At 51.8% G+C, this 12,115-nt stretch overlaps 5 protein-coding genes across 5 annotated transcripts; 2 read left to right on the top strand and 3 right to left on the bottom strand.

The window, feature by feature from the left end:
• Positions 1 to 1,339: 1,339 nt before the first annotated feature.
• A1O9_07178 (uncharacterized protein) lies at positions 1,340 to 2,360 on the top strand (the record flags this gene model as incomplete). The annotated part of the gene is made up of 2 exons (XM_013404124.1): positions 1,340 to 1,887; positions 1,997 to 2,360. The coding sequence occupies 2 exons, from the start codon at positions 1,340 to 1,342 to the stop codon at positions 2,358 to 2,360; spliced, it is 912 nt and encodes a 303-aa protein (XP_013259578.1).
• Positions 2,361 to 5,034: 2,674 nt separating this feature from the next.
• Positions 5,035 to 5,677, top strand: A1O9_07177 (uncharacterized protein; the record flags this gene model as incomplete). The annotated part of the gene is made up of 3 exons (XM_013404123.1): positions 5,035 to 5,236; positions 5,313 to 5,381; positions 5,532 to 5,677. The coding sequence occupies 3 exons, from the start codon at positions 5,035 to 5,037 to the stop codon at positions 5,675 to 5,677; spliced, it is 417 nt and encodes a 138-aa protein (XP_013259577.1).
• A 679-nt stretch (positions 5,678 to 6,356) lies between these two features.
• On the bottom strand, positions 6,357 to 6,755 carry A1O9_07176 (uncharacterized protein; the record flags this gene model as incomplete). The annotated part of the gene is made up of 1 exon (XM_013404122.1): positions 6,357 to 6,755. One exon carries the CDS (start codon positions 6,753 to 6,755, stop codon positions 6,357 to 6,359), a length of 399 nt encoding a protein of 132 aa, XP_013259576.1.
• A 992-nt stretch (positions 6,756 to 7,747) lies between these two features.
• On the bottom strand, positions 7,748 to 9,370 carry A1O9_07175 (UTP-glucose-1-phosphate uridylyltransferase; the record flags this gene model as incomplete). The annotated part of the gene is made up of 2 exons (XM_013404121.1): positions 7,748 to 7,854; positions 7,909 to 9,370. The coding sequence occupies 2 exons, from the start codon at positions 9,368 to 9,370 to the stop codon at positions 7,748 to 7,750; spliced, it is 1,569 nt and encodes a 522-aa protein (XP_013259575.1).
• A 166-nt stretch (positions 9,371 to 9,536) lies between these two features.
• On the bottom strand, positions 9,537 to 9,829 carry A1O9_07174 (uncharacterized protein; the record flags this gene model as incomplete). The annotated part of the gene is made up of 2 exons (XM_013404120.1): positions 9,537 to 9,683; positions 9,710 to 9,829. 2 exons carry the CDS (start codon positions 9,827 to 9,829, stop codon positions 9,537 to 9,539), a joined length of 267 nt encoding a protein of 88 aa, XP_013259574.1.
• Between the last annotated feature and the right edge of the window lie 2,286 nt (positions 9,830 to 12,115).

Genomic DNA, 12,115 nt, shown 5'->3' with positions numbered 1-12,115 from the left:
CACTCATGTAGGTCATCCTCCAGGGGGTTGTCCAACACTCGGACCTGGCATCGGTGGTTGTGGTTCATTGGCCCTTGCACCGCCCCGCCATTCACTGTATCCGCAGGCATCCAGCCCATCCTGCAACTCACCGCGCGACAACTGCTGTCCCACTCGTAGTCAAGCGGTTTGACGTGCGAAGCTCCTCCACTAAGCGTAATATCCCAGTCGAGGTCGTCAACAGACCTGGGGTGAGCAAAGCCCGAGTACGAAATGGGCATGCGGGTGCTGCCTTGTTCCTTGTTGTTCCAGCCAGCTTTCCCTGCCCGGGCGCGCCCAGCTCCCAGGCCAAAAGGTCGCAAACTTGTTGGCACTCACTCTGCAGTGGCCGTTGCCCGTCAAAGAGTTACTCTCGAGGCGTTGCCAACTTCCGAGCACCACAAAAGCGCTGTCAGGCTGCCGCACCGGACCATCCCTCCCTTACGGCCCAAACTACATACATATCCGCCGCGCTGCTAGGTGGACACGGGCTCCGTTGTGGGTATTCATACTAAGACTTGGCACCGTACTCCCTCCCCCTCCCTCGAACCTCGTGCGTTGCTCTTCATCTCGCTCCTGGCATCAGGCCACTTCTTGCGAATGGGATTCTCGCATCTACTCCTACAATACGACTGCAGCACTCGGTGCTACTGCTTGGGCGCTGTTAGTGACTAACTTGGGGGAAACCTTCACGCCTATCGCTTCTTAGAGTCTCGAATTTTTACTCTTTTGACCCCGTCCGCTTAATTTTGGCTTTCGATTTGCTCTCAGATTCTGCCGCCTCCACCGATCAAACAAACTCCCAGTCGGTGCCGTGCGTCCGTATCTGTATCCTAATTTGCGTCAATGGGCCGGTTTGTTGCCTCGTTGCCTTTGAAAGGGTGATCCGAAAGATGGAAGGCGCTCCACTTCTTTTGCGAACTCATTACCCTTAGTATCATCTACCTAGTACCTAGATATTCCGTACTCAAGGCCGTGAAAAGGCAACTGCCCCTGGATTGCATTCGTGCCACTCTTCTCAATCCTGCCAAGGTGGTGGAGTTCTCTGTTACGCAACGCCTTGATCTTCCCATTGAATCCAGGTTTCCGATCCTCGACCAGAAGCCACCATTTTCCAACCATTTCATACATCAAGTCACTTTAGACGCCTTCGACGCCTTCCGTTGTAGCTGGTCTGTCTGGGCTTCCACAAATATCTTCCTCCTTGGAACTTGGAATAGTCGTTCTCAGCCATCCTCACCTATCACCAAAATACACCACTACTCACCGTCGTCCGTCATGGTGACGATGTGTCCAGATGATGTGTTACTTTGAAAAGGATATGGAAGATTTACATTTGCCTAGCATCATCCCGGTAGATTCGGACTATGGTCGCTATGCAGACGATAATGAAGATTCTGAAGATGATATCGATGAATCTTCCGCCTACTCAGTTGCCTCCTCGATGTATAATTTCCGCGTCGAGAATGGCCGCAGATATACCGACTACAAAAACGGCCATCCATTTCCTCACGACGAGGTCTCAGAAGAAAACGAGGCTTGCATGCACGCCATGATCAGCTGCTTACTTGACAACAAACTTTTCTTGTCCCCTATCGACGAGTCCGACCTTCATTGTGTTGCAGATGTAGGTACAAGTCGCGGACTATGGGCTGAGGGCGTTGCCGAGAGATATCCAGAGACAGAAGTGGTTGGATTTGATCTGATTCCTCATGAACGATCAACGCATCCCAACTGCTCGTATATCGTGGCAGACGCAACCGAAGACTGGGTTCTCGACCGCCCTTCAATGAAATTCGATCTTGTACACATTAGATCGCTATTTGTGGGCATCAAGGACTGGCCTCAGCTGTATAAGCAATGTTTCGAGTAAGTGGAGTTTGGTATTCCCCGATTTTCGCATTTCATGCCTACCTCGCGTTGATTGTGTTCATTGTTTGATACTACAGAAGCTGATCAATGTACCGATACTATATAGAAACATGAGCTCCGGCGGATGGATCGAGCAACTGGAAGTCGAAATTGCCGCCATGGCTGACGACGAAACCAATGATCTGTACAGTTATATCCAATCTCTCGCTAGATACTCCCAGGAGATGAGTCGTGCTGCCGGCAGAGACTTCCAAATCTCTACTGGCATGAAGAAGATGATAGAGGAAGCAGGGTTCGTTGATGTTCAAGAACAAAAACTCAAACTCCCATTAGGACCATGGTCCACCGACCCAAAAATGAAAGAGGTTGGCAAGTTTTTCGAGCGATACTACAAGAGTGGTCTACAAGGCTGGTTGTTGCATATTTGCACCAGATCCATGGGTGTGGGTTTCATCTGGAATATCACATGACTTCGGTCTTAACTAACAGGGTAATCTAGTGGACAGTTGACCAGGTCAACCAGGCTTGCATAAACGCATTTCAGGAGATCAATGGCCGGAGACATCATTTACATTTTCCACTGTAAGTGTTTTTGAGGAATCTGGAAGTTTCCCAGTTGAATGATAATACTCACCTCCGTACTCCAGAGTCATTGTTATTGGACGAAAACCTTGAGATTCCCTCTCCCGATGTTGACCACTTTTCATACCAACCGCAATAGCCACCAGTGCAAGCCACGTCTATGCGAGAGAACACAGCCCAACTTATGGATTGCAAAAGACTTTTCGGTAGAGCATCTAGCACAGGGTTAGCATTGGGCCTGTACACACCTCGCGATCATCGGCTTGCCCATTGAGTAAGTGAGGAGGGTGCATTTTCATGACCTCAACACCGCTTGGGGGTATTTAATCCACAAGGGCATGGTTGTCGATCGCTGACTGAGGTGGTAACTGTCCAGCCGGAAAAGGCGGATGAAGAGAGCTTCCCAATCTATGAAGCACTAGGCGAATGACCTGAGCTTCCCAATCCTGAGATTATTGGTGTAGTCTTCATCTATGGCTGCAGCTCGAAAGAAAAACACCCCACTGTGAGACCATAGGGCGGGACTGGCTCTGACAGAATGAACCACGGGGACCAGATGGAGGCATCGCCTAGCGGGGAAGAGTATACTCTCAAGAGGCTCGAGAGGTCAGCCAGGTGCTCACGGACAGAGAGCATCGACATTGGGTCAATAGTCAAATGGTAGAGTACGGGGACGCTATCCTCGCCCAGGCTTGTCTGGGAATGGAGGACTTGCACACAATAATCAAGCCAGCTTGGTATATACTAAATACGCACACCTTTCCTGGAGACGTGGACCATGTACGGAGTGATTATGATAGCGGGTGGAATCAGCCCCTAAGAGCTATCATTAAATATACTTACGAAGGCTGCACCTCCCCCTCCACTTTCCTCGTACCAGTTACTCCGTACTTGTGCCCCCGATCGACGTTTGCCCGCGCGCCCGGCTTTTCTAGGAGCAACCAGACCGGTCTCAAATTCTCCCACGCGCGGCGTCAAACACTCACCTCGTACTAACAGACGATCAATCAAGTCGGCTTCCTAACCAACTGAGTTCGTCAGCTGCTCCCGGAGAACGGAGTACGGAGTACTGTGCTTGCCAGCGACAATTTCACAATCCTAACCGAGCCCTTCGCTGCTTGGCCTGATGGTGAAACCTCGGGCAAAGGAATAATATTCAAGGGAAGCCAGCTGTCTAAGTTCCTTAGCGCAGGCCGGCAAGATAGCTCACCCGGGGGAGGTCTCCCCTCTGCCCTTAGAACCCGCGAAGCCGACGATGACGACCTGCAGTTGCCGCCTACCTTCGGGGATTACATGATGGAGTACAGCACGCATGAGATCTCCCCGAGTCTTGTTTCTTGAGATCCAAACGAGAGCTAGTATTCCAAATTGTGTGATTCGAGATCGCCCGAGGGAGTCTGACATGATTGAGATAACGGCACTCAACTCGGTGTCTTGACCTGACATCTTGCTGGCATATCTCTGTGACTCGTTAAACACGGTTACATTTGAAGCCCGGAGGCTGACCATAGATAAGGGTAATGTCTTCGATAGATTGCATCGAAACGCCCTGACGGGGTTATGCACGGCACTCGCGTCGTACCCGGTCTCGCCCTTGGCCAACCCTAATCACCTGCTAAAGCCTTTGTTTCAGCGACCTACCCACCCCGTTGGACGTTGAGGCACCCATGAGGTCCAAGGTGAGAACGCAATTAGGGCGTCGTCTTTGGCTCTCTCTTCCAGCAAACACGACTCTGACACCGCTTTCACGTTACTGGTCCCCAGCACTGGCAACAAACAGGTAGGGGATAAATCATCTTTTCGCTGACTGCAGAACACTAGGATCCTGCACACTTCTCAAGCCCGAATACTGACTTCAAGCTGATTCTGACGGATCTTACAGCATAAGTCTGCTCGGAAGGATCTAGCAAAGTTACTACTAAGGATGGCAAAATGCGAGGAGGCCTTTAGGCTCTCCCGTACCTATATCCCAGCTTCCGACAAGGCTGGTAGCCAACTGGCGTGGAATTGATGAATCGTTAGTCAGACAACAAGCCATGCCTCTTTGTCAGCTTCTGCGATGCCCTGCCCACGCGTAGTATTGCATCCAACTTTCCACTGGGTGTTTTGCGTCGAACCTCTTGGTCCTCCGCGGGATTGGCATTGTCATGTATGGTTCATGTACTCGCACAGTAACGGAAATGAATCCCCGAATAGGTGAGCAAGTCATGATGTCTAATTGACCAAATTGGTGGGTCAGTGGGATTGGGCTGCATGAGGTGCCTGAATCGGTGGGCTGCAAGCTCCAGCAAGACTACATACCCCTCCGAACAATTCCAAATCACCGTTGCTTGACGTCGGGGACTTCGACATTTCCATTTGCTGTGGACTACCAGCTATCTCAGCAACCTTGAAAGTATTAAAGAGACCTTTCGTTCCGCCTGATTCATTCATTATTCCATTTCAGTCAACAGCAACCAGAAGCTCGATTCCCCTCAAACCCCAGGGAAGAAAGACCACCAAGACAGCAACAACATCTATCCCGATATCTCTCGACAATCCATCCCCGACATCCACACAACGATGCCTCAATACGAAGGACAATGCCACTGCGGCCAGATTGCCTGGACCGCCGAGATTCCCGAGGAAAAGCACATTCTCTGCCACTGCGGCGCATGCAAGCTCATGGGCGGTGGTGAATTCACTCTGAACCAGATCATCCCCAAGGACAACTTCAAGTTGACCAAGGGCGAGTTGAAAGTGTACACCTACAAGGGCGATTCTGGTATGTCCTGGACCTGTTGTGGGCCATCGAGCTGTGGACGGCCGATGGTACGAGGCTGACTCTCTTGGTTCTTGAGGCAACAACACCGATTGCTACATGTGCCCCAACTGCGCAAGCAGCCCCTACCACCACCAACACGTTATGGGTAAGTGACGAACCAGCCATCACTTCTCTTCCATTCCTGGGCCCCGAGTCAAATTCAAATCTGACGCGCGCTGGACTGCTACTACATGCACAACACCGCCCCTGGCCGCATCGCGTCCCCGAACTGACACTCTATGCTCAACCTTTCCAGGCGAGGACAAAATCGTGATCCGCACCGGATTGCTCAAGGGCAGTGAGAAATGGGGCAAGCCCGCCGCCGAGATCTACGACAAGGATCGGGCCAGCTGGCTCCCTCAGACCGGCGAGAACAGCTTCGCAACTGTACCTCCTTCCTAGAGACGGCACCGTCGATTCCTGGATCTCTGGCTCGGGTCCGGCGTGAGTGGTGGCATCAAGAGAGAGCGGGGGGGGGGCCGCGAAAGGTTACTCGTATCTCTCAAATGGCTTCCCAGCCTCATCCTCATCCTCATGTGGCAAACGAGAGGGGAGGCGACGCTAGAAGGGAAAACACGACGAAGATAGATGACGGGGGAGGGGAGTCCATCGAAGGGCGGAACCACATATGTAAAAACCCCGAAAATGACGAAACGCTCTTCTTCGAGCCCGACCACGTCCCGTGCTGTGTTTCATCCAACATATGCCCATTTACTATCTTGCATTCGACAGCTCGGCACTTGCACGCATGGCGTCCAGCTCTCTCACGTGAAGTATATTGGCGCCGCCAACCCGAGGCCACTCCCAACGGCACGAGATAGAATGATTTGAACCCGTCTCGTGTCCACGCACGTAGTGCCTCGTTTCTCGTTTGCTCCTTCTGGTGCCTGGCTCCCGTAGCACCAGCCGCCAAACTTCACCAGCATATCCACATCTCCGTATCCATTTTACCATGCACTTGATACCGGCTCCTCCCTCCCCCTCACATACACCCACACAAAGTTGGAGTCCTCCGAGCGCCATCTCCTCCCATCGCATCCCATCTGATGTATACTTAAGCCTCAATCCCGCCCGGACGCCATCACCCACTGCTCACGGGCGGGATAACGCCGACCTCATCGCCGATCTTGACAGCTGTGCCCCACCCCTCCAGGGTCGACTTCCATTCTGCCCACGGCCACGCCATTGCCTCGGCTTGCGATTCCAATTCCGATTCGGAGTCCGCTTCTCCTTGCGGGAAACCGACATCGACGTACTCGAGGTTCAGCGTGACGGCGGCCCCGGCCAGAATTTTGCGAAGGAACCCGGGAAAGCGGGTCTCGAGGGTCTGGAAGACGTCGCCTAGCGTCGTGGGGCCCGGGAGGCTGAGCGACTCCGTGTCCGTGTACGAGGCCGCGGTCGCGAATAGGAGGAGTGTGAATGTTTCTTTTCCTCCACCCGCCGTTTTTGTTGTTGTTGTTGTTGTCGTCGAGGTAGCCATTATCTAGTCTGGTGACTCGAGCGAGGAGAGAGTTCTTCGATCGGTAGTTCGTTCGGGCTGCGTGTTGTTTCCTGGTCGAAATCTGGGCCACGTGCAGGTGCTGTGAGACAAGCCCCTTTAGCCTTTCTCACGACCGCTACCAGCTTACTTCACCTCGCAGGCCACACCGGGCCCCTCTAAGAAGAAGAAGAAGAAGAAGAAGAAGAAGAAGAAGAAGAAGATAATAAAGATATCAATACCCGCCCACACCCAGACCCTAAGGTTCGATTCGACGTCAATGTTGACGGGGGCTGAAGCTCCGGCCCGAGAACAGTCACAGGTAGGCTCGGTTCCCGTGTTTCCTTTAATTGCTCTCCCTCTGGACAACCGATCGATCCCGATTGCCCCAGACAAATAGAGCGTGAGATGCCGGCGATATGATAAACTGGGCCCTACTCCTTGAGAAAGGGCGCCCCTAGTCCAGTTGGTCCTCTCGCCAAGTTCGAGTTGGGTCAAATCAGAGAGTCAAATCCACAAAGCCGTTGATTGTTGGTAGCATTTAGTAGTCTTCAATTGAATGTGAATGGACCTTCTCCTTCTCGGCGTTGCTCCATCAGATCAGATCTTAGTCATACTTGGGTAGTCAAGATATCCCCGGCTATCGCCGGAGAGGATAAACAATAATCCGGCAATGGTTCCGCGGAGCTTCACCCCAGGAAAATTTGGAGGAATGCAAACAATGACGTCATAATCGTTGATCTCTGAGGCATGCGGACCCAGTCCTGTCGATGTATGACACTGGCGCGAGATGGAGAGAGGGAAATAGTGAGTAAACGCGTGTCGCTTGGAGTCTATTTTCAAAACCGCTATTTATGACTGGATGCACACCTAGGGACGGTCCTATATAATTACGGACGTGTCTCGGGAATTTCTGTTTGGGTACCAAGAGAAAATAAAAAGATATCAAGTTGCTATGCTCATCAACCCCGCATTCTTGGTCATCGTACAATGATCTAGTGCTCAAGTAATCTCAAGCTTCCCTGAACCACCACGTTCTCGAGGATTGATCCAGGAGGAATATCGATAGTGCTATTCTCGGTCGCAACGATGATGACGGTACCTATTCATTGTTAGTAAGAGAGGTGGTCGCTGGTAATTGTAGGGACAAACTTACCCTTGAGAACAATACCACGACCGAAATTGACATCACCAGTAACAGTTAGATGATCCAATTCCACAATGTTAGGAATGCTACCAATTCGCTTCTGGAATTGAGCCACTTTCTTGAAATCACTGCCCAATTTGATGAGAGGAGCAGGGCCAAATCGGTTAGGATCAATGACCAATTGACCGTGGCTCAAAGTGTAAAGATTGGACTTGACCAGCATGAGATCGGAGCAAGTCTTGACAGGCAAAAATCGTCTTCGAGGAACATTGACACCGTGAGCGTTCTTGAAATGTTTGATAGCGGCACCAACAGCAGTCTCCAATTGAACAATGCTGATATCTGCCTCTCCCTTCTTGTCTGCTGGGATGGACTTGTCGTTGGGGATGATTTCCATCTCAAGCTCGTTCGCCTCCACAACACGTTTGATTGCTCGAAGATTCATCCAGATGTTGTTGGTGTTGAAGTACTTGAACTTCTTGATTGACTTGAACTCGTTGACGTATTGCTTGGGAACTTGAGCAATTTCGAGTAGTCTGGCCTTGCCCTCGTAGTCGATAATGGTTCCACCCTTGACATCGGCTTTGGTCTTGTCGGTCAACTCCATGATATATTCGGCCTTGGTCTCAACCATGTGCTGCAGAATGCGGAGATCGACCACGGCGCCCAAGTTGTCAGCGTTGGACAAGAAGATGATCTCAATGCCTCGGTCAAGGAGCTGGTCCAAGATACCAGAGTTGTAGAGAGACTCGAACACGTCACCGTGTCCGGGAGGGTACCAATCAGACAAAGGTGAATCATTGCTCTTAGGTGCAGGAAGGAGCGAATCCTTCAACACACGAGGATAGCGGGATTGGTTGAAAGTAAGAATGTCAATATTGTGACCCTCGTACTTCTTGATGATGGCAGCGGTATCTTCGTCGGTGTTGAAGCTGTTCATCAGGACGAAGGGCACGTTGACATCGTAAGTGCGGTTGAGGTACTCGATCTGGCGGACTGAGAGATCGAGGAAGGACATGCCATCTCTGACCTCAATGACAGATTTGGGACCAACGCAACCCATCGATGTTCCCAGACCACCGTTGAGTTTGACGACAGCCAACTTGTTCAAGAAATCGACAGCATCGCTGTTGGGGAGCTTGTCATAGTTGACGACTTGATCAGGGTTGGGAGGGTTGATCTTCGCCCAGTCAATGGTATTGCCCTTCGCGCGGTCATTGAGATATCTTCTGAAGAGAGCAAAGAAGTTGTCCATTTCAGCTTCGAAACGCTTCTTCTCAGCAGGATCTTTGACGGTATCGGCAAGGTTGTTGAGGGCATTTCGCATCTGGCTCGCGGCCACATTGGTGGAGGTGTTTTCGAAGGCCTGCATTGTTGGAGATGTTGTTAGCACAGGTCGCCGAGGAAGTTTGGCGCCATTCGCCGCAGAGGTGCGAAGGTCCAGGTAAGAAGGAAGTTCGAGGAGTGGCATTATGGTGAGTGGGAGGAACGAATGAGGCGGGCAGGCATTTAGGCAGTGTGCAACAAAGGAAATAGATTTCGTTTAATGAAGCACGAGAGGAAGGCCAGTCGAGCTTGCCTGCAGTGCTTTAAATGGGTTCAAGACCCAGATCGAATGTCCCAGATCTCGTGGCCAGTCAGACATCCGAGCGCAGATGATCTGAATATTCGAGATGCTGCAAGGTCCGTGCGGCGGGCAAGGCCCGAACGGGCAGATCCAATGTTTTCCTCGCCCGTCTCGATGCCATATTGGGAGGTTCTGGGGGAAGGTTGTGCAGATGGGTCTGGAACATTATGGATATTTGCTTACCACATGAGATTGTGTCTTTCCATGGTGTCTCTTCTCTGCTCCGGCAGGGGCGGAGCCACCGTTGCTTCCATTAGAGGCTGCGGCCGGACGAAGGTGGGAGGGAATAGCTTTAGAGGCCATTGTATTTGTGGGAACAGTTGGAGGAGAAGCTGTAAACGGCGGTAGAGGTAGGCTTTCAGCGAAGACAGCTCCTCAGAGATATCCTTTGCAATCTGGAGAAGCTCTGGAGGACCACAGAGATTAGCGAGGTGAGGCAGCCAGGTTTGAAAGCAGAGTGAAACAAGAGTCCGTCTCTGGAAGAACAGTGAAGGATGAGGGGGAGGAAGGTGAATGAGCTGTGTGGAAAACAAGGTGTGGTGAGAAGATGATGGAAAAGCATCATTACTGGGAGGGCAAAAGGCCAGACCAAGGCAAGCATGACAGGGTCAATTGGCGAGGGGGGCAGCCGGATTGCTTGGGAAGGCGATGGTGGATAGCTCCAAACAACCATTGCCATTTCATCATGTGCAAAATCATCATGTGCAAAACAACCGAACAACAGGATGGTCCGTAGGAAGCAGCGAACAACCTGACGCCAGGAGTACGCAATACCCGATCGCTGGGCGGGCCAACAGCAGGCAAGGGCAAAAAAGTGGAACGTGGAGCGAGGAGCGAGGCGGTCTGGTCTGTACTCACAAGTCTTGAGCCGTACGAGTGGCTTGTAGATGGAGGCTTGGGTATTGAGAGAGGCAGGGGTCCGGGGGAGGACAGTTGAACAGCCAGTGAACAATGCTTAAAACCAAGTGAGTGCAGGAGTCAAATAGTATACAATTCCAAAGAACAGAAATGGCCCGTCCGCCCGTTTGAAGCTTGAAAGGGAAAACACAGTGCTCGTAGATGTGAGATGGCCACCTGCGCAAGACCAACGTCCTGGTCCTGCTCATATACACGCCCAGTGCCCACGACTCAGTCGGGGCTATCTACAAAATGTTGGGCAGTTAGCACTTCGGACTGTAACGCTGTGGGATGCAAGAAATTATCTCACGGTCGATACCGACGAGCTTGGAGCTCTAGAGTCGCAAGGCGAGAGTCGATCGGGGAACTGGACCTGAACCGTCCGACGAACAGGAAGCCAAGCTCCCCCCACCCTGTTCCCAGCAAGCCGTCCATACATCCCACCGCCTCTGGCAGGATCCAATCGCCCCAGTCGAAAACTCAGACATTGACGGCTGTTCTACCCCTCCTTCGACGATCCCCCTCACGGGTAACTGCGCCGGTGCTTGACAGTGGTGGTGCCTTCCCCTAGCTTGCCCGCGTGGCCCTCCAAAATCAGAAGCCCGCCATCAGCGAAGGCCTAAGGGACGAGGGTGTCGCCATATCCGAGCCCACAGTCCACCGGCCTACACCCCTACGGGCTAGAGGGACCGCCAGAAATACAATCCCCTGCTGCGACGGAGCATCGCTCCTCGTTGGCCTGGCGTGGAGATCCTTTTCGCTGGGTTAGTTGCGGGAATATCTCGAGCATACCAGGCAAAGATAGACCGACCTCTTGAGTTCTGTAGTAGTTCTGAGAAGCCGGCATCGAGCATCCTCAATGTTCCCATCTCCAAGTCATAACATCCCCATTTTCTTTCAGTTTCTCGCTCTCACGTTCAATTCACTCCGCAAGCTTCCTGGCATTGGACCGGCCTGTGCTAGTCAATCTCCACAGATGCATCCGCACCCGTTCCCGCTGATGTCTCGATTTGGAGAGGGAATGCCGTGCTGGAGCTTCGACAGCTATGCGGATCCAAAAAGACCGTGCGCATCGACACTATTACCTCCTTAATAAGGACATGGGATACGTACGACAGAGAAATCAAGTACTCCGTCGTCCGACGCAGATGATCGAGATTACCTTGATGTTGGTGACGTGTGTCAGCCTTCCCTTCCGCCTTCCCTTTCCGCATGCCACGCTGGCTCGTCCGCAAAGTTCTGAAATCCTGGTCAGCATGCTTTGAATGCTTGCTGATTAAGTGGCGGAAAACCGGTCGCCTTGACAACCATTAGGCTGCAATGGTTTTTCGGTTCAACGACGTCTTCAATGAATGGACCACTACCAGAATCACGACGAGTAACTAGTGAAACTTCACCGCCTCCGGTATCCAAACACCCTGCATCCTATCGTGTGCCACTACGAGCTACTTAGGCACCTGTTAGCATTCCATCATCCGAAGGATGGATGGCCAATTCATTCTGCTAGCCGTACTCTGGTAGAATAGCATTTCGAGCCCAGTCTTCCATGATAGCAGGTAGCATTGAATTATTCATCTTCTTGGGCCACTCTTTTGTTTTAAAAGGCACGGCTAACCTGTCCGCTAGCTAGAGCCCCTGACGCTAGGTCTCGAGGAGCTGATAAATAGAATTTTTGGTATCATAACAATTACA

Source organism: Exophiala aquamarina, assembly GCF_000709125.1.
Source record: "Exophiala aquamarina CBS 119918 chromosome Unknown aczIA-supercont1.5, whole genome shotgun sequence".
Taxonomy (NCBI): Eukaryota; Fungi; Ascomycota; class Eurotiomycetes; order Chaetothyriales; family Herpotrichiellaceae; genus Exophiala; species Exophiala aquamarina.
Note: the sequence above shows the minus strand (reverse complement) of the source record. Positions and strands in the feature narration are given on the sequence as shown.